The 20,920-nt window shown below is 48.7% G+C and overlaps 1 protein-coding gene across 2 annotated transcripts; it reads right to left on the minus strand.

Moving 5' to 3' along the window:
- Positions 1-238: 238 nt before the first annotated feature.
- Positions 239-20,602, minus strand: LOC117977409 (uncharacterized). Of its 2 annotated transcripts, XM_055105972.3 has the most exons (3): positions 18,675-20,602; positions 17,148-17,311; positions 239-11,551 (listed from the first exon to the last, which is right to left on the minus strand). In XM_055105972.3, exons 1-3 carry the CDS (start codon positions 19,482-19,484, stop codon positions 11,449-11,451), a joined length of 1,077 nt encoding a protein of 358 aa, XP_054961947.2. In that variant the 5' UTR covers positions 19,485-20,602; the 3' UTR covers positions 239-11,448. The 2 variants fall into 2 exon arrangements, with proteins under 2 accessions (XP_054961947.2, XP_034804505.2); XM_034948614.4 differs by lacking the exon at positions 239-11,551 and having other exon boundaries at positions 11,565-17,311.
- Positions 20,603-20,920: the final 318 nt, after the last annotated feature.

Here is a 20,920-nt window from a genome sequence, read left to right on the forward strand (position 1 = left end):
TGTCAACCTTGGCAAAATAAACTTTCTAAATTAACTGAGACCTGTCTCAGATATTCAGGGTTCACAAGCTGCTGCTCCTCAGCTCCTGGATGGCCTGAGTTAGGCAAGTTCCCACGGATGCTTTCTCACCTGCAAGTGTATTACAATAGTACTGTAATCGGAAAGGGGTCCCGATCCAGACCCCAAGAGAGGGTTCTTGGATTTCGCGCAAGAAAGAATTTGAGACAAATCCATAGCGTAAAGCGAAAGCGAGTTTATGAAGAAAGTAAAGGAGTAAAGGAATGGCTACTCCATAGACAGCAGCCCTGAGGGCTGCTGGCTGCCCATTTTTATGGTTATTTCTTGATGATATGCTAAACGAGGGGTGGATTGTTCATGCCTCCCTTTTTAGACCATACAGCCTAACTTCCGGACATTGCCATGGCATCTGTAAACTGTCGTGGAGCTGGTGGGAGTGCAGCCGTGAGGATGGCCAGAGGCCACTCTCATTGCCATCTTGGTTTTGGTGGATTTTGGCCGGCTTCTTTGGGGCAAGCTGTTTTATCAGCCAGGTCCTTCTGACCTGTATTCTTGTGTCATCTCCTGTCTCATCTTGTGACTTAGAATGCCTTGTCATCTGGGAATGCAGCCCAGTAGGTCTCAGCCTTATTTTACCCAGCCCCTATTCACGATGGGGTTGCTGTGGTTCAAATGCCTCTGACAGTACCCACCTCACTGTGTTGGTGGGAGGTGTAAAGGCATCAACATGAGCAAGATGCTCAGCGAGGGTTGCATGTGGCACACCGGTGTTATGATTACTGTCATTCTGCAGTGATGGGTGGTACTGGGTCAGGCCACGAGAACCTCCAGACACAGAGGGTCTGCCAGAGAAGGGGGCATTTAGCTGAGACCTGAGGCCTGATAGGGATTATTTGAGTGAGGAGGCTATAAGCCTGCTGAAGACAACTTTTCAGGTGAGTTACGACCAAGGGTCAGGCTTTGTTACAGTCTCACGTGCAAGGTGAAGGCCCTGATAGACCCCTTTGAAGATTCACTCAGGGAAGGAACAAGAACTACCATTGGCCTTGTAACAGAAACACCCTGTGGTTACAGGTCACTTGACCTGTGAGTGACAGTTATCCGCTGGGTGGGTACCCAAAAGCAAGCCCAACAGTTCACAAAATTACCATTTTATCAGGAATGCTAATTTCTCTCTCTCTCTCTCTTTCTAAATTTTATTTTTGCTGGACACAGTGGCTCACGCATGGAATCCCAGTACTTTGGGAGGCCGAGATGGGCGGATCACTTGAGGTTGGGAGTTCAAGATCAGCCTGACCAACATGGAGAAACCCTGTCTCTACTAAAAATACAAAATTAGCAGGATATGGTGGCGCATGCCTATAATCCCAGCTACTCGGGAGGCTGCGGGAGGCAAGTCAAGTGAAACTCCATCTCAAAAAACATGTATATATTTTACTTTTTTGAGAAAGAGTCTCACTCTGTAACTCAGGCTGGAGTGCAGTGGTGTGATCACAGCTTGCTACAACCTCCGCCTCCTGGGTTCAAGCGATTCTCCTGCCTCAGCTGCCCGAGTAGCAGGGACTACAGGCATGTGCCACCACGTCCTGCTAATTTTTACATTTTTAGTAGAGACGGGGTCTCACCATGTTGGCCAGGCTGGTCTCAAACTCCTGTCCTCAAGTGATCCACCTGCTGTGGCTTCCCAAAGTGCTGGAATTACAGGTGTGAGCCACTGCACCCAGCTTTCCTTTTTTTTGAGACAGGGTCTTGCTGTGTTGCCCAGGCTGGAGTGCAATGGCACAGTCTCAGCTCACTGTAGCCTCGACTTCATGGGCTTAGGAGATCCTCCAACGTCAGCCTCCCAGATAGCTGGGACTGCACAGGTGTGGGCCACCAAGCTCGGTTAATTTTTTGTATTTTTAGTAGAGATGGGCTTTCACCATGTTGGCCAGGGTGATCTTGAACTCCTGGGCTCAAGCCATCTGCCTGCCTCGGCCTCCCAAGGTGCTGGACTACAGGCTTGAGCCACCTTGCCCAGCCCAGAAATGTCAGTTTCTTCTCAGAAGGAAGTTCTGCACTGATCATGTTCTTTTCCAGTGGTTTCTTTTCTTTCTTTCTTTTTTTTTCTTTTTTCTTTTTTTTGAGATGGAGTCTCACTCTGTTGCCCAGGCAGGAGTGCAGTGGCGCGATCTCAGCTCAGCACAACCTCCACCTCCTGGGTTCAAGTGATTCTCCTGCCTCAGCCTCCCGAGTAGCTGGGATTACAGACATGTGCCACCATGCCCGGCTAATTTTTGTATTTTTAGTGGAGATGGGGTTTCGCCACGTTGGTCAGGCTGGTCTCGAACTCCTGACCTCTTGATCTGCCCACCTCAGCCTCTCAAAGTGCTGGGATTACAGGCGTGAGCCACCGCACGCGGCTTCTCCGGTGCTTTCAAGGAACTAGGTGGAGCTTGGAAGGAAGCTCTTCTGAAGCAGATCTACGCCCTGAAGTGGCTGCAGAGAGCAGCCTCCAGAACTTGTGTCTGTGGCAGCCAAGACCTCCCCAGTGCAAAGCCCATGGCAGATCTGGCCGTGATGAGAGGAGAGGCAGCCATCGTTGCACAGGTCCAAGAGCTCAAGGAATGCAAGGTTGTGGGGTGAACGCATGAGTAGGTCAAAGTCCAGTCTTTCAGGGCAGGGCAAGGGTAACTTTAACCCAGGAAGAGACAACAGACACCAAACTAATTGCACCATTTTGTAAATCTCATTCAGCCAAGTCCAGAGGAACGGATATTGGAGGAAAATGATCCTAAATCAGGTGGAACGGAGGCAATCACCACGGGTCCTGGATTGGAGGGGCTGGTGGGTTGTCTGGGAGGGGACTGCTTGTGCTCTGGTTCTTAAAACCGAGGCCGTGCAGCCCAGGGGAAGGAAGGTAACATACTAGAAAATCCTCGGTTTATTGGGGAAAAGGCATCCAAAGCCTGAAGGAGACGAGAATGGATCGTGCTTCACCTGCTCTGCTGTCCCCTAACTGTCCCGTGAGATGGCCTACGGGACAACCCTCACCAAGACGTTAAGGGGCATACTGTGAAGTGGGGAGGGGAGTGACAACACCCTTAGCAAACTGTCGGAAGGCTGCTGGGGACGAAGGGGACAATGCTGCCAGGAAACCAAGTGAGGAGATTCTGGGGCGGCTGAGGCCACATGGCCGGCCGGGCAGGCGAGGTCACCGTGCTGGGCAAGCAGAGTGGTGTGGCCTCACAGACGTTGGACTCATTTGCCAAGGAGTTGCCCTCCAGGACAAAAGCAGAGGGCAGAACGGGGTGAAGGGGCAGCAGTGGTGGGAAAACCCTGGGTCAGGCCTGGGCTTGGTTGCAGGGCAGGGGGGTGGAAGTTCCTCTTGCAATTCCTGGATGTGAGTCATTCCCAGACCCTCTGCTAGAGGGACACATCTGACGGAAACACCCAAGGCTGTGGATGGCTTCCCCCAGGCTCCCCTGAAGGGAGGCAAAGCCCTTGGCAGGATGGCTGTGCCCTGGAGGAAGGGACGCCCAGGCTCTCAGGGATTGTTGGGCACTGGGTCTGAGCTGATGCCACTTCCCAGACGCTATGATGTCTCCACAGTCCCTTGGTCAGAGGAGGGCTTTGGAAGTCAAGTGAGACATGCTTTTGGGCCACAGTCCATCGCACAATGGACACCGTGGGGGGGTGTGAATCCATCTTGTGTTAATTTCCCCAGTTGTCTTTTTTCTTTCCTTTCTGAGACAGAGTCTCGCTCTGTCACCCAGACGGGAATGCAGTGACACAGACACGACTCACTGCAGCCTCGACCTTGACCTCAAGTGATCCTCCCACCTCAGTCTCCTGAGTAGCTGGGACTACAGGCACAAACCACACCCAGCTAATTTTTAAATTTTTTATAGAGCCCGTGTCGCTCAGGCTCGTCTCATACTCCTGAGCTCAAGCACTCTGCCGACCTTAGCCTCCCAAAGTGCTGGGATTACAGGTGTGAGCCACTGTGCCCGGCCATCTCCCCAGTTCTCAAATATATTATTTGAGTAGAAGTTCTGAGCAGCTGGCCAGCATGCACATGCTCTGCCGACTCGGAGAAGGGCTCTCAAGGTGGGAAGCCCAAGGCGGGCTCCTGGAGCTCCCCTCCTTTATCAGCTGAGGAAACACCAACTACTCTGCCACGTAAAACTCAAAATCTCAGTGGCTTAATATAAAGATGTTTCTTTCTTTCTTTTTTTGAGATAGGGTCACACTCTTATCACCTAGGCTGGAGTGCAGTGGCAAAATCACAGTTCACTGCACCCTCTACCTCCCGGGCTCAAGCATTCCTCCCACTTCAGCCTCCCGAGTAGCTGGGACTACAGGCACTCACCACCATGCCTGGCTAATTTTTGTATTTCTGGTAGAGATGGGAGTCTCTTTGTTGTCCAGGCTGGTCTTGAACTCCTGGCCTCAAGCAATCCTCCTCGGCCTTCCAAAGTTCTGGGATCACAGGCTTGAACCGCCATGCCTGAGCCGAACCACTGCTATTTTTGATGTGGATTTAAGGGCCTCGTGGAAGTCCATAGCCAGCCAGCAGGAGGGTGAAGAGAACGTGTGCAGGTTGGGGCAGGGCGTTTTTATGCACCAGGCTTAGGAGTGGTACACATCATTTCTACCCAAATCAATTCCAGAACTCAGTGACATGACCTAGTTGCGAAAGGGACTGGGAAATAGAGGCCTTGGCTGAGAAGTGTGTTCTATCTTGAGCCAGTAGTTAGGACATCAGCTTTCCAACTCCTCAGTTTGTCAACTATGGCAGAGCCACCCTCCAGGGGCACCCACCGTACGGTGTTATTTCTGGGAGGTGTATTTCTAGAAGCTTGTGCTAGACACTTCCCAATGATTCTGTAGGCACCAACTCCCTGTATTAAATCCCTTTCCACTCAAAGTGGCCACACATGGGTCTGTAATCTGTACCTGGACTGTGGCTGTTACAGTCAGTGAGACATTGAGGAACTGCAAGCCATGGTGTGAGGGGTCACTTGGAGGGGTGTGGATGATGTCAGCACTCGGAGTGAGCAGGCAACCCGTGACCCAGATGCCAGAACCCTCAGTGAATGACAGGATGTGCGTGGCCAAGACTGCTGTATCCCCAGTGCCTCAACTTCGGGGTGTGTGCATGTGAGATAAATGTTCCTTCTGTTCATTTGTGCTTTCATTGATGATCTATCCAGCATGCAATCATTTAGCATTTATGTGTGCTCAGTGCTGTGGCTGAATAAGAAAAGCAGATTTCCAATAATCTAAAACCCATCTATTGCGATAGATGCTGATTAAAATATAACAGGCATTCTTTTGTTTCTTTTTTTTTTTTGAGATGGAGTCTCGCATGTCGCCCGAGCTGGAGTGCAGTGGCGTGATCTCGGCTCGTTACAACCTCTGCCTCCCTGGTTCAAGCAATTCTCCTGCCTCAGCCTCCCGAGTGGCTGGGATTACAGGCACCCGCCACCACGCCCGGCTAATTTTTTGTATTTTTAGTAGAGACAGGGTTTCACCATGTTGACCAGGCTAGTCTCGAACTCCTGACCTCATGATCTGCCCAACTCGGCCTCCCAAAGTGCTGGGATTACAGGCGTGAGCCACTGCGCCCAGCCCAGCATTCTTTTATATACATAGCTGAGCTTGAAAATAAAACAAAGCCTATCCCAAGAGACACAAAATGAAGAGGAAAGTGAAACCAACAGGGTAAATGAGTATGAAATCTGGGGCTTCTCAATACTAGGAACTTAAAGCCTCGGGTTTTAAGGCTGCGTAGGAGGTAAAAGACAGAGACTTGGGCCCATGCAATATAAGAAGATGCTCAGATAAAATCAGGACTTTTGAAGACTCACAGTCTCAGTAAGAGGCTAGAAAAACTAGGAAAGAAATCTGCTTTCCAGGAAGGAAAAATTAATTTTTTTTTTTTTTGAGATGGAGTTTCTCTCTTGTCGCCCAGACTGGAGTGCGATGGCGCGATCTCAGCTCACTGCAACCTCCGCCTCCCAGGTTCAAGCAATTCTCCTGCCTCAGCCTCCCAAGTAGCTGGGATTACAGGCATGTGCCACCACACCCAGCTATTTTTTTCTATTTTTAGTAGAGACGGGGTTTCTCCATGTTGGTTGGGCTGGTTTCAAAGTCCCGACCTCAGGTGATCCACCCGCCTCAGCCTCCCAAAGTGCTGGGATTACAGGCGGGAGCCACCGCGCCCAGCTGAATTTTTTTTTTTTTTTTAAGACGGAGTCTCCCTCTATTGCCCAGGCTGGAGTGCAGTGGTAGGATCTTGGCTTACTGCAACCTCTACCTCCCAGGTTCAAGTGATTCTTGTGCTGCAGCCTCCTGAGTAGCTGGGACTAAGGCGTGCACCACCCTGCCTGGCTAATTTTTGTTATTTTTAGTAGAGATAGGGTTTCACCATGTTGGTCAGGCTAGTCTTGAACTCTTGGCCTCAAGCGATCTGGCTGCCTTAGCCTCCCAAAGTGCTGGGATTACAGGCGTAAGCCACCACACCCAGCTGAGAAATGAAATATTTTGTAATGACCTCACCACTAGATAGAAATCAGTGACAATTTACGGCCAGGCGCGGTGGCTCACGCCTGTAATCCCAGCACTGTGGGAGGCCGAGGTGGGCGGATCATGAGATGGTTAGGACATCGAGACCATCCTGGCTAACACGGTGAAACCCCATCTCTACTAAAAATACAAAAAATTAGCCAGGTGTGGTGGCGGGTGCCTGTAGTCCTAGCTACTTGGGAGGCTGAGGCAGGATAATGGTGTGAACCTGGGAGGCGGCGGTTGCAGTGAGCCGAGATGGCGCCACTGCACTCCAGCCTGGGGGACAGAGCGAGACTCCGTCTCAAAAAAAAAAAAAAAAGAAAAGAAATCAGTGACAATTTATAGGTATAAACTTGCCTCCAAATGGGCATGGGGTTTAAATACAAAATATCTTGGTGGTTTGGAATTGAGTTGAAGTGGTTGCAGGTTGGCTGCACTAAAGCACTTGGCAGGAGCAAATGTAAATCACCTCTGAGGGAGAGCACTTTCAACTTAACTCCTCCAGGTTCCCACAGACTAAGATTGGTCAAACATGACATCACATCTAAAAATCACAAAACATGTAAGTATGCTTAAAATGGTCACAGAGATAAAAGATGCAACTGAAAACATGAACAAGGAATGAGGAAACTATCAGAAAGAATAGGAACTAAAGCACCTGGTAGATTTGAAAAGGAACAATATATGCCTTTTACAATGAGAAAAATAATTGAAATTTATTTTTTTCTCTTCCTTTTCTGGAAATATTTTTTTCATCAATCTCATTCTTAAATGAATGAGAACTATAATTCTGAGTTAATGGTTATTCTTAACTCTCTTTCTTGACCTTCACTATTGTTGTCAGTCTAATTATTCCTTTGGGAGATATTTATCTTTTCTTTTGACTGTTTTTTTTAAATTAACAAATGAAAATTATATATATTTACCATGTGCAACATATTGAGCTAATCAATATATGCATTACCCCACATCATTTTTTATGGTGACAACACTTAAAATATACTTTCTTAACAATTTTCAAGTACACTATACATTGTTATTAACTATAGCCAACATGTTGTACAGTAGAGCTCTTGAACTTATTCCTTCTTTTTTTTTGTTTTGTTTTGTTCTTTTGAGATGGAGTCTCGCTCTGTTGCCCAGGCTGGAGTGCAGTGGCGCAATCTTGGCTCGCTGCAATCTCTGCCTCCCAGGTTCACGCCATTCTCCCGCCTCAGCCTCCCAAGTAGCTGGGGCTACAGGTGCCTGCCACCACGCCCAGCTAATTTCTTGTGTTTTTAATAGAGACGGGGTTTCACCATGTTAGCCAGGATGGTCTCGATCTCCTGACTTGTGATCTGCCCGCCTTGGCCTCCCAAAGTGCTGTGATTACAGGCGTGAGCCACCGTGCCAGGCCGAACTTATTCTAATTAAAATTTTGAATTCCCTGACCAACATCTCCCCCACAACCCCCTTGCTCCTGATAACCACCATTCCACCCCTATTTCTGAGTTCTTTTTATGTTCCACACATATGTGAGATTATGCTGCGTTTGTCTTTCTGTGCCTGGCTTATTTCACTTAACATAATCTCCTCCAAGTTCATCCATGTTGTCAAAAATAGGAGACTAACCCGAGTGGATTGCTTGAGTTCAGGAGTTTGAAACCAGGCTGGGCAACATGGTAAGACCTTGTCTCTAAAAAAAAAAAAAAAACCTTGGATTACATTATTAAATAGATTTTTAATCCCAGCTACTCAGGAGGCTGAGGCAGGAGAATCGCTTGAACCCGGGAGGTGGAGGTTGCAGTGAGCCGAGATCGCGCCACTGCACTCCAGCCTGGGTGACAGTGTGAAACTCCGCCTCAAAAAAAAAAAAAAAGCTACTAGAACTAAGCAATTTAACAAGGTCACAGACTACAAAGTTTATATGCAAAAGATAGTTGTGTGATAGGTTGAGGTGGGTGGAACTCCTCGAGCTCAGGAGTTCGAGACCAGCCTGGGCAACATGGTGAAAACCTGTGTATTTTGTGTTTCTCTACTAAAAATACAAACATTAGCTGGGCATGGTGGTGTGTGCCTGTAGTCCTAGCTACTCAGGAGACTGAGGTGGGAGGATAGCTTGAGCCTGGGAAGTTAAGGCTGCAGTGAGCCAAGATCATGCCACTGCACTCCATCCTGGGCAACAGAGTGAGACCCTGTCTCAAAAAAAAAAAAAAAAAGAGGTGATTTTCTATACTATCAACAATTAGAAAATGAGGCTGGGCACGGTGGCTCATGCCTGTAATCCCAGCATTTTGGGAGGCCGAGGCAGGTGGATCACCTGTCAAGAGTTCATGACCAGCCTGGCCAACATGCTGAAACCCTGTCTCTACTAAAAATACAAAAAATTAGCTGGTGTGGTGGCGGATGCCTGTAATCCCAGCTACTTGAGAGGCTGAGGCAGGAGAATCACTTGAACCCGGGGGGCAGAGGTTGCAGTGAGCCAAGATCATGCCAGTGTACTCTCGCCTGGGCAACAAGAGCGAAACTCCGTCTCAAAAAAAAAAAAAAAATTAGAAAATGAAATTAAAATTATATTAAAAATTTTATTTGTAATACATGAAATAACACAAAATTTTTAGGAATGGATTTAGCAAAAATGTGTAAGAACGCTACACTGAAAGCTACTAAACATTGCTGAGATAAATTAAAGAGGACCAAAATATGTGGGAGGCTGAGGCAGGAGGATTGCTTGAAGCCAGGAGTTTGAGACCAGCCTTGGCAATAAAGCAAGACCCTGCCCCTACAAAATAAATAAACAAATAAATACATGAGGGAATATACTATGTTCATATAATAGAAAACTCAGTATTATTAAGATGTCTATTCTCTCAATATATTTACAGATTCAATGCAATACCAGTCAAATTCCCAGCAGGCTTTCTTGGGGAGTTAGAAATTGACAAGTTGATCCTAAAATTTATATAGAAATAAAAATGACCTAGAATAGCCAACAAATTAAAAAAGAACAAAGTTACAGGACTTATCTGCTTTCAAGACTTACTATAAAGTTACAGAAATTAAACAGTATGGAATTGAAGAAAGTTATAAATATAGATCAAAGGAAAAGAATAGAGACAGAGTCCAGAAATAGACCCACACATATGTGGACAACTGATTTTCAACAAAAGTGCAAAGGCAATTCAGTGGAAAACGAAGTCTTTCTAAAAATGGTGCTGAGAGGTCCCTAGAATAGTCAAATACATGGAGACAGAAAGCAGAACGGTGGTTCTAAGAGCTGGGTGGAAAGGAGACTGGAGGACTTATTGTTCAGTGAGTATAGTTTAATACGGGGTGAGGAAAATGTCCTGGAGATGGTGGCGAATTCACTTAATGCCACAGAATTGTACACTTAAAAATTGTTAAAATGGTAAATTTTGTTATGTATATTTTACCACAATAAAAACTAAATTTAAAAATCTTAAAAATGGTTCTGAAACAACTGGACATGCTCCCCCAAACAAAATATGAACAGCTACCTTTTCTTGACACCAAAAACAAAAATTAACTTGAAATTAATTACAGACCTAAATGTAAATGCTAAAACTACACAGCCTGGGCAACATGGTGAGACCCCCATCTCTGTTTTTTTGAGACGAATTCTCGCTCTGTAGCCCAGGCTGAAGCACAGTGGCGTGATCTCGGCTCACTGCAACCTCTGCCTCCTGGGTTCAAGTGATCCTCCTGCTGTAACACAGGCATGCGCCAACGTGCCCACCTAATTTTTGTATTTTTAGTGGAGACGGGATTTTGCCATGTTAGCCAGGCTGGTCTCCAACTCCTGACTGCAGGTGATCCATGCGCTTTGGCCTCCCAGGAATTACAGGTATGAGCCACCATGCCTGGCCCCCCATCTCTTAAAAAAAAAGAAATAAAACTATAAAACACAGGAAAATATTTTTGTGATCTTGTGGTAGGCAAAGATTTTTTAGAGTGAACCCAAAGAATATGAGAACGATTAAACAAAAAAGATAAATTGAATCTATAATAATGCAAGACTTTTGTTCTTTGAAAGAGGCTATTACAAAAATGAAATGGCAAGCCAAGAAATTAGAGAACTTTTGCAATACATATATCTTATAAAAACTTGTATCCAGGGCCAGGCGCGGTAGCTCACACCTGTAATCCCAGCACTTTGGGAGGCCGAGGCGGGCAGATCACGAGGTCAGGAGATCACGACCATCCTGGCTAACACGGCGAAACCCCATCTCTACTAAAAATACAAAAAAATTATCTGGGTGTGGTGGCAGGCCACTGTAGTCCCAACTACTCGGGAGGCTGAGGCAGGAGAATGGCGTGAACTTGTGAGGCGGAGCTTGCAGTGACCTGAGATCGCGCCACTGCACTCCAGCCCGGGCGACAGGGGGAGACTCCGTCTCAAAACAACAACAACAACAACAAAAAACTTGTATCCAGATTATATAAGGAGCTCCTAAATTTTAATAACTCAAACCACTCAGTTTTTAAAAATGGCAATAGACTAGAACAGACACTTCACGAAAGAAGCTATGTGAATGGCCAATAAGCCATTCCCCAGCAGCCCGAACGTCCTTCTTGTGGTATGGCCGACTCTCTGGCTTTTGTTGGCTTCTTCATCTCTGATCCCATCCGCGTCATTCCAGTCATAACCCATTTGATGGTTCTAACACGAGGATGGATTTATTATTTAAAAATATACATAGTTCTAGGGCCAGGTGTGGTGACTCACGCCTGTAATCCCAGCAATTTGGGAGGCCGAGGTGGGTGGATCACTTGAGGCCAGGAGTTCGAGACCAGCCTGGCCAATATGGTGAAACCCCATCTCTACTAAAAATACAAAAATTAGCCAGGCATGGTGGTGCGCACCTATAGTCCCAGCTGCTAGGGAGGCTGAGGTATGATAATTGCTTGAACCTGGGAGGCAGAGGTGGCAGTGAGCCGAGATTGTGCCATTGCACTCCAGCCTGGGCGACAGAATGAGACTCTGTATCAAAAAAAAAAAAAAATATATATATATATATATAAAATTTTTTAATCTTTAATTTTATAAGACTAGTCAAGCGCAGCACTGATAAGGGGAAAACAGTAGAACAAGGAATTCATTCTTTTTGTCTCTCCTGTGCTGTACCCTTAAACACGGTTATGATGGTGAACGGCATGTTATGTGCTTTTCACTACAATAAAAATAGGTACATAGATCTTAAATTGTCAGTGGCCTTTGAGAGAGTGGAGAGGTAAACACAGGCAAAACCCATCGTCTTGAATGAAAAGATACTCGGAACCCTAAATATGAAATTAACTAGACAAATATTTCTCACTTTTAATTTCACGTTTTTTTTTTTCCTTTGAGACAGGGTCTCGCTCTGTCTCCTAGGCTGGAGTGTGGTGGTGTGATCACAGCTCACTGCAGCCTTGACCACCCAGGCTCAGGCGATCCTCCTGCCTCAGCCTCCCAAGTAGCTGGGACCACAGGCACGCGCCACCACGTCTGGCAAATGTCTGTAATTTTGTAGAGAAGGGGCCTCACTTTGTTGCTCAGGTTGTTCTTAAACTTCTGAGCTCAAGTGATCTGCTCACCTTGGCTTCCTAAAGTGCTGGGATTACAGGTGTGAACCACCTTGGCCGGCTAATTCCACATTTCAATGTTAAAACAGTATTTTAAATTTAACACTCTTTCTAAGAATATACAACTAAGATCAGCCATCCCTTTACGCTGCTGTTTTGCTGCTAGATATGGAGAACCCACTCATCAGAATACACTCCAAAATCTGAACTAGCTTTTGATGATGATAAAATGTAGAGTGTTTACCAGGTACTAGGCATGTGCTAAGCATTTTACACACACGTACCTCACCTAGTCCACACAATGGCCCAGGAGGCTGAGAACTGACCTGTGAGCCTCTGAAGGCAGACACCTCGCATCTCAACCAGGCCTGCCATCTGGCCAGAATGAATGAGGAAATGAAACAGTTTGTACTACAGTCCCCAGCTTAGCTGAGCACACATGGAGACATAGGAAGGCTAGGAAGCTTTCCTAGGCCACCTGGGTATTTGGTGGCTGAGCTGGACATTTGCTCCAAGTCCAGCTCTTGAACTTCTCTGGGAAATGTATTGTTCCTTGAAACCAAACTGCAGAAGTGCTATCAGATTTCAGGGACTAAAATTAGAAACTCAAACCCCTTCAGAACCCTCCCTGTCTCCCAATCTCTATTTCTTCCAGCATGACTTTCTTCTCGAGCCTGCTTAGCTTTGGATGTAAGGTGCGTTCAGGGTGGTAGGGTCCCAGACGCCGGCCGTAGTGTGGTAGTGTGGCTTTCTTCTCAAGGCTACCACTCGGTCACCAGCAGCTCCTGAGTTCACAGTTCTCCTATAGATCCCAAGAGTGGAACCAGTCTCCTCATTTTTTTTTTTTTTTTTGAGACGGAGTCTCGCTCTGTCACCCAGGCTGGAGCGCAGTGGTGCGATCTCGGCTCACTGCAACCCCCGCCTCCCAGGTTCACGACATTCTCCTGCCTCAGCCTCCCAAGCAGCTGGGACTACAGGCATCCACCACCACGCCCAGCTACGTTTTTGTATTTTTAGTAGAGACGGGGATTCACTGTGTTAACCAGGATGGTCTCAATCTCCCGACCTCGTGATCCACCGGCCTCGGCCTCCCAGAGTGCTGGGATTACAGGCGTGAGCCACCGCGCCCGGCCAGTCTCCTCATTTTAAGACACGTACTATCTCAGAACAGGATTCACACTGGCCCCGCTTGGGTAACATGACTACCGGCCTCTCTACTGACTGACCATAGTGACCCCAGACAAGTGAAGTTACCGCTTGTTCAATGAGGACAGTGACAGTGCTTCCCTGAGTGACTCTGTGACGATCGAATGAGCTAATATGTGTAATACACTTAGAATGGCATGTATGTGCTCAAAAACCTTAGGGAACAATCCATTTTCATAATTCTCACTGCACACTTCTTTTTCATTTAAACATTTTTCATAAATCTTTGTGGTGGTCCCAAGCAAAAAAAGTTTTTCTGGGAAACTGTCACTATTGCCAGCTTTGGAGTTTGAATTCTATGGCCCTTTGTGGTCCTGGCCACAAAGCCAAGGCATTGACATACAAGAAGTGCTGGGCTAGTGGTACAAGGGACATATCCAGGTTATTCAGGTTCTTACATAGATCCAGGCCCAACATGAGCTCATAACTCCTGGTCATAAAATTCTCACAGAAACAATCCACCAAGTGTAAGAATCAGTCCACGCCACGAAAAGCAGAATCAGACCATCAGAAAGTTCACATAATGGAACTAATGACTAGAAACTTGAAAATAAATATTTCTGAAATGATTAAAAACAAAGAAGAGGCTTGGCGCAGTGGCTCATGCTTGTAATCCCAGCACTTTGGGAGGCTGAGGCAGGTGGATTGCTTGAGTGTCAGGAGTTCGAGACCAGCCTGGGCAACATGGGGAAACCCTGTCTTTACAAAAAATTTTAAAAATTAGCTGGGCGTGGTGTTGCACGCCTGTAATCCCAGGTACTTGGGAGGCTGAGGCAGGAGAATCGCTTAAACCCAGGAGGCAAAGATTGTAGTGAGCCAAGACTGCAACATTGCAACATTGTACCCTAGCCTGGGTGACAGAGCGAGACCCTGTCTCAATAACAAACAAATAAATAAAGTCTAAAGGATGTACTTAGGAAAAAGAAAATTGAACCTAGAAGGAAAGAATGAGAGGCAAGAAGGCCGGGCACGGTGGCTCACACCTGCAATACCAGCACTTTGGGAGGCTGAGGCGGGTGGATCACCTGGGGTCAGGAGTTCAAATCCAGACCGGCCAATGTGGTGAAACCCCATCTCTACTAAAAATACAAAAATTAGCAGGGTGTGGTGGCGAGTGCCTGTAATCTCAGTTACTTGGGAGGCTGAGGCAGGAGAATTCCTTGAACCTGGGAGGCAGAGGTTGCAGTGAGCTGAGACCCAGCCATTGCACTTCAGCCTGGGCAACAAGAGTGGAACTGGGACTCAAAAACAAAACAAAACAAAACTGGTTAACATGTAACTAAGTCTAAACAAGCATTTATTTTCCGACAGGGTTAGTAATAACAGAGATGACTAATTTGGAGATAACAACATGGACAAAAACCTATAGGATGAGAGGAGCGATTGGAGATTATTCTAAATTCTTTTTATTACACAGAAGGAAGATAGAGATACTAATTAACTTTAGACTTTGTTAATTACGCACGTGCAAAGTTTAAGTGTATTTATAAAAATGACAGAAAGAGAATGCATAACTTCCAAACCAATGGGAGTTGGAGGAAAGGAGAATAAAGAAAACTTGATCAATCCAATAGAGGCAGAAAGAGAAAAAAGAAGCAGAGAAAAAAAGTACAAATGGCATGAAATAAGATGGTAAAAATCAGTTAAAGTATATCATTAATCACAATATACATACTTTTAAAAATTAAAAATTGTCAGACTGGGTTTAAAAAAATCTAGCTGTACATACTATTTAGGAAGCACACTGAATATAAGGACGGAAAGGATAAAAGGAAAATGATGGAAAGAGATATGAGGCCATGAAGAAGGGTGCTGTAGCTATATTAACTGTCGGAAAAAATAAAATTAAGACAAAAAGCTCAATTAGAGATAAAGAACGGTCTCACATAATGATAAAAAGATGAATTTATCAGGAAGCTGTAATAATTTTAAACTTGTTAGCATTTAATGACAAAGCCATAAAGTATATGAAACCAAAATTGGCAAAATTTCAAGAAGAGACTGACAAAGCCACTGTCACAGCAGAGATGTGAACACATCTGTCTCAGTAATTTATAAATCAAACAGACAAAATATTAGAAAGTACACAGAACATGTGAATAAAATAAACAAGCTTGATCTAATGGAGTTATATGTGAATATAATGAATACATATGAATTAATATGTACCATAGATATGAATTATTGATTCATATATATGAATCAATACATATGATATAGATGATATCAATATATATGGTAAGAATAGAAATACCTATATCCAACAATTCCTACTGAATAAATAGGAAACTTTTACAAAAATGGACCATGTAGGATACAAAGAAAGGGTCTTCATAGACCCTCAAAATATCAGTATTATCCAGATCCTTCTCTGACCATATATAATAAAATATCAATAACCAAGGGTTAGTCTTCTCCCAACAAAAAACAATATGCATTTGCAAATATAAATAAGCATATTTTCAGCAATTCCCAAGCCAAAATAGATAATTGGTATTAGAAAATCAGAACAAAATGTCCAGGCGCAGTGGCTCATGCCTGTAATCCCAGCAGTTTGGGATGCTGAGGTGGGTGGATTACCTGAGGTCAGGAGTTCAGGACCAGCCTGGCCAACATGGTGAAACCGTCTCTACTAAAAAATACAAAAATTAGCTGGGCATGGTGGTGGACACCTGTAATCCCAGCTACTCGGGAGGCTGAGACAGAATTAGTTTGAACTCAGGAGGCAGAGGTTGCAGTAAGCCGAGATCGCACCACTGCACTCCAGCCTGGGCGACAGAACGAGGCTCCATCTCAAAAAAAAAAAAAAAAAAAATTCAGAACAAAACTAAATGAAAATACTACTTATCAAGAATTAAGGGAACAGGTGTATGACTGTAGTCTCGACTACCTGGGAGGCTGAGGCAGGAGGACGGCTTGAGCCCTGGAGTGGGAGAGTGGGAGGCTGCAGTGAGCTATGATCCTACCAGCCTAGGCAACAGAGTGATACTGTGTCCAAAAAAAAAAAAAAAAAAGGCTGGTCCGAGTACAGCGGCGTTTACAGCTAATTGATCACAACCAGCCAGTTACTTGTTCCTTCTTCACTCTGTTTCACTTGACTAGTTTTAAAAAGTAAAAAAAAAAAAAAATTTAAAGGAAAGCTTAAGGGACATAATGAAAGTGGTACTTGGAAATTCATAGGTTTATGAAGAAACACTGAAAAAAAGACAAAAGAGAAACACTGAAAATTAATGAGCATCCAGCTCAATTTAGAAAAAGAATCAGGCTGGGCGTGGTGACTCACGCCTGTAATCCAGCACTTTGGGAGGCCAGGACAGGCAGATCGTGAGGTCAGGAGTTCGAGACCAGCCTGACCAACATAGTGAAATCCCCGTCTCTACTGAAAATACAAAAATTAACTGGGTGTGGTCATGGGTGCCTGTAATCCCAGCTACTCAGGAGGCTCAGGCAGGTGAATCGCTTGAACCCGGGAGGTGGAGGTTGCAGCGAGCCGAGATTGCACCACTGCACTCCAGCCTGGACGACAGAGCGACTCCGTCTCAAAAAAAAAAAAAAAAAAAAGAAAAAGAAAAATAATCATAAAAACTCAAAAAAGTAAAGAAATAAACATAAGAACAGAATAAAATAGAAAAGAGATGATCAAAAAATGAAAAGCTAATTATTTAGAAATAGATTTGTATTCCTAGAAAAATAAAACTTAAGATTCAAGATAAAATGGAACCTAAATACACCTATAGATATTCAATAACTAGATGCAATAAAAACTCTACTCCCTGCAAATACTGTGTATTCAAGGATGGCTGCCTTACACAAGCTGGTCTGGAGTCTGGGAGAGGGACTGATCTGCAGAGGGGAAGTTGGGTGTGGACTTGCAGATGGAGGCTGGTGTGCTGACCCGCCACGCATCAGGCTGTGCCAGGGGCTTGGACACTTCAGTGGACCAAACCGGCAAAGGTCTCTCTCCACTGGGTGCCTACATTTTGGCAGGGAAAGAAAGACAGTAAAGCACAAATAAGTGAGTCAGAGTATGCTAGAAGGGCCTCAGGAGGAAGGCAGGGGACCAGAGTGAGGCAGTGGAGCAGTGTGGGGCCAGGCAGGCCCACCTGGGAGAGGAAGGTGGAGGGGATGGCCTGGGAGCAGAGGGTCCTCTCCCCTGAGGTGTGGAAACCAAGGGAGGTGAAGGTTCTGGGGAAGTCAGGTGGGACAGGACAGAAACGTGCCTGCGGGGTGAGCAGCACAGGTGCTGGTGTCACCTTTGGGAATCTTTTCCAGGGAAGTGGTCACCCAGGGTTTGTGGGCTGAGCCAGAGGGAGGGTAGGGAGTGAGTGAGAGGGGCCGGGGGAACGATAGTGAGGAGTCAGGAGGGGACAGCTCTGAGTGCAGCTGAAGTGAGGCCAACAGCTCTGATAAGAGAGAAGCCAGCAGTGGGCAAATGCAGGCCCACCTGAGGTCCTGAAGGTGGGTGGGGGCGTGAGCCCCCTTGCTGGAGAGTATATTAAGATAGGAGGGCCGAGGTTTGGGAGGTGTCACAGGAAGTGCTGAGGCAGGGAGGGCCCTTGCAGTGGCCTCAGCCTGGGGTGGCAGCGGGGCAGTGGGCTGGGGTCCATCCAGGGGTTGGTTTGCACCCAGCACTATTCTGGGTGCTTTGCCCACATGAGCTCTCCCAGACCTTGTGAGGCCTATTTGTGTCTAAATGTGTGTGGGGGCAGGTGGGGAAGAAGTGGGGATGGTGAGAAGGACAGATCTTTCCAGAATTTTGGCCCTGTTGGAAGGAAGGGAAACCCTAGGGGCCATGGTGTCCTGTAAATCCCCACCTTCCAGGTCAGAGACGGGAGAGAAGAGGGGGTAGACCTGGGCCCAGGGTGGCCCTGCCTGGCCGGTGGGGTCTGGTGGGCCTGAGGGAGGGTCCTCAGGAAGCTTGGGGAGGCCGTGGGGAACCTGGGGATTATTCTCAACAAAGTAAGGGACAAAGACATCCCGTGTCCCTTGGCTTCCTCTCCAGGAACCCCCCCGGAGCCCGGACGACGTCATGTGTGTGAGTGCTTGTGGGTATTGTTATTTTTGCTGTTTGCCGGGGTGGCGGTGGAGCTGGGGAGTGACTCAGGCTTGGACTCTTTTCACGATGTGAGCATCATGCGTGCCAGGCACTGTGCAGAACCCAGGCTCAGGGCGGCACTGGGCAGGGGCTACGGTGCTGCCCCTGGCAGTGGGTCTTTGACCCAGCTGAGTCTGGGGACCATCAATCTGTGGGCTGCTGGTTGGTGAAGATGTGAGATTTTCTCTCAAAATGCTCAGTGGCCACAGCCCCAGTGCTGGCCTGGGGTGGCTGGATTCACCTGGGCTGGTGGGTTGGCAGGAGGCAGCTGGTGGGGCCCAGAGGTCCAGTCTAAGGGTCGGAGGAGTGCCGGCCAGGGTCTCTGGGTCCACCCAGCCGAGGGCAGGCTTGCAGGGAGACACCAAGGGAGAGGGAGGAGGCCCAGGGCTGTGGAAGACCTGGCTGCGGAGAGTCCATCACTGGTGGACTGGGAGGCCCCATCCACCACCTTCTGCTGGCCACAGTGGGATGAAGGGCTGGCACCTGGGAGCAAAGGCAGGTGGAGGTTGCGGTGGGAGGGACGGCAAGGAAGGTTAGGGTTAGGGCTGAAGGAGGGGTTGGGAGGGAGTTGGGGGCCTGGGTGACAGGGGTGGGAGAGACATGGGCAGGAAGACGGTGGAGACACGAGGTGGGCCCGGAAGCACTGGTTTCCTCTCTCCAGGGCTGGGCCACAGGAAATCCAGCCCTCGTGCCTTCCAAGGTGCTTCCTGCCGATACGGGAGCCTCCAGGGCCCCTTCCTGCTCCCTGCTCCCGGGACCCCCACCCCTCCCATCCTGCCCCCTCCCCTGGGAGACCCTCAGCTGCATCACTCAGGCCAGGCCAGTGGCCTTGGGAGGGGCCTGTGATGCTGGGACCACAGTTCCTGGGCAGGGAGCAACCGTCTAGGCGTGGGGAGAACGCAGGACGTGACCCACACACCGCACTGGAGGCTCCGCTCTGCCCGGTCAGTGGCGTCCTGGGGAGGCGGGAGGAGGAAGCCAGACTGGTCCCAGGGAAGAGAGGCCCTGCTCTGGGGTTGACCAGAGGCTGTTTTGAGGGGAGAGGGCTCATCAGAAACACTCTGTCAGGGGTGCTCTGGGGTGAGCAGGTGGTGGTCGAGGTGGATCTGTTGGGGAGTGGGGGCTGTCCTTGGAGGGAGTGCCAAGCTCTGTTCTGTGTGGGTCAGGGTGTTTAGGATGGTCCAGGTTGTCACGGCGGGGAGGGTAGGGAGGTTTTTCTGCGTGTATGGGGGCCGGAGCAGTTCAAGGTTATTCCTGGGAGGCTCAGGCAAAATCCGTTTTGTGGGTGATCTGGAGCTGCTCTTGGGGAGGCTGGGGGTTAGAGGCTGTTTTCCTCCTTAGGCAGAGGGGTTCCCCAGGCTGGGCTCTTCTGTGAACGTTCTCAAGCCCTGCCCTCAGGGGGCCAGCGGCTCCTCTAGGAGGATCTGGGGCTGCTTGGGGGCGGAGGAGGGGGGTGGGGAACGCCAGGCAAAGCGGGTTGGGAGAGTTCTGCAGGAGGCGGAACTATTTCGACTTAGGGGCTGCTCTTGGGGGCACAGGGGCTCGCAGTGCTGGACAGTTCCGAGAGGCCGCTCAGGGCTGGGGGGCCTGATGCACCCCGATGGGGCGGCGGTGCCTGAGCTAGTTTCTTTACTGAGCTCCCCCCTCCTCCGCCCACTCATCACCCCCTCCCGCGTTGCCACGACAACGCGTAAAACTAAAATTCACTTCCCAGTCGCAGGTGGAGACTAGTAGCGCCCCCTCCCCTAGGCCCTTCCCCGTAGGTCGCGCCCCCATCCCGTCGTCGCTAAGGTGACGGGGAGGGGGCGACAGGCGTTGGATCCGGACCGGCCAGGGGTCCTTGGGGGGAAGTCCGGAGCAAACTCCCCAAACTAGGCTGGCGTGGGGGAGCCGCGCCGAACACGCCAGGGCGTGGTCGAAAGGGTTAATTCGGAGGGCCTCTCGCCAAGGCGGTGGGAAGGGCCCCGGACCCTCCCCGGTCTGGAGGTCCCCGTGGTCCGACCCCCAGGCCTGGGGCAGGGGGGGATCCCCGCCATCTCCTCCAGGCCCGAAGCTGGGGGTCGGTGGAGTGGGGGGGAGAAGCCGCCACCTCCGGAAATTAATTGTTTTTCTTTCCCCTTCTCGCCCTACCTTGGTCTTCGTGCCCCAACGCGGCCCCCACCCCAGCTCCGGGACCCCTTCCTCCGCCGCACCCGCCCCGGTGGTCCGCGGATGCCCGCCCGCTGCGGAAGGGCGGCGCGGCCCTTGCTGCTCAGCCACTCCCCCCCCACCGAGGCCTAGGACTCCCCCCCCACCCCGTCACAGCCCCCCCAGGCCCCCCGCCCCGTGGCTTGGCCCCCGCCCTCCGCACACACCTCCCACCCCCACCCGGGACCCCGCAAGTAACCCCCCAACACTGGCCCTGAGCCCTCCCGGCCCCCGCCTCCGGCGCAGCCCCCTCGCCACCCCCGCTTCCCTCCCGTCTCAGGCCCCCTCCCCCCGCCGCCC

The sequence above is a fragment of the Pan paniscus genome, chromosome 23, assembly GCF_029289425.2.
Source record: "Pan paniscus chromosome 23, NHGRI_mPanPan1-v2.0_pri, whole genome shotgun sequence".
NCBI classification, from domain to species: domain Eukaryota; kingdom Metazoa; phylum Chordata; class Mammalia; order Primates; family Hominidae; genus Pan; species Pan paniscus.

Excerpts from the sequence above, each read along its gene's own strand:
- LOC117977409 (XM_055105972.3), bottom strand. The coding sequence starts at position 19,484 with ATGAGCCCTCTCCCCTCAAAACAGCCTCTGGTCAACCCCAGAGCAGGG. Across the intron at positions 17,312-18,674 it reads CTGCCAACCCACCAGCCCAG|GCACCCAGTGGAGAGAGACC; the intron begins GTGAATCCAGCC and ends GCCAAAATGTAG. Across the intron at positions 11,552-17,147 it reads CAGACTCCAGACCAGCTTGT|AGTCTCATTCTGTCGCCCAG; the intron begins GTAAGGCAGCCA and ends TTTTTGATACAG.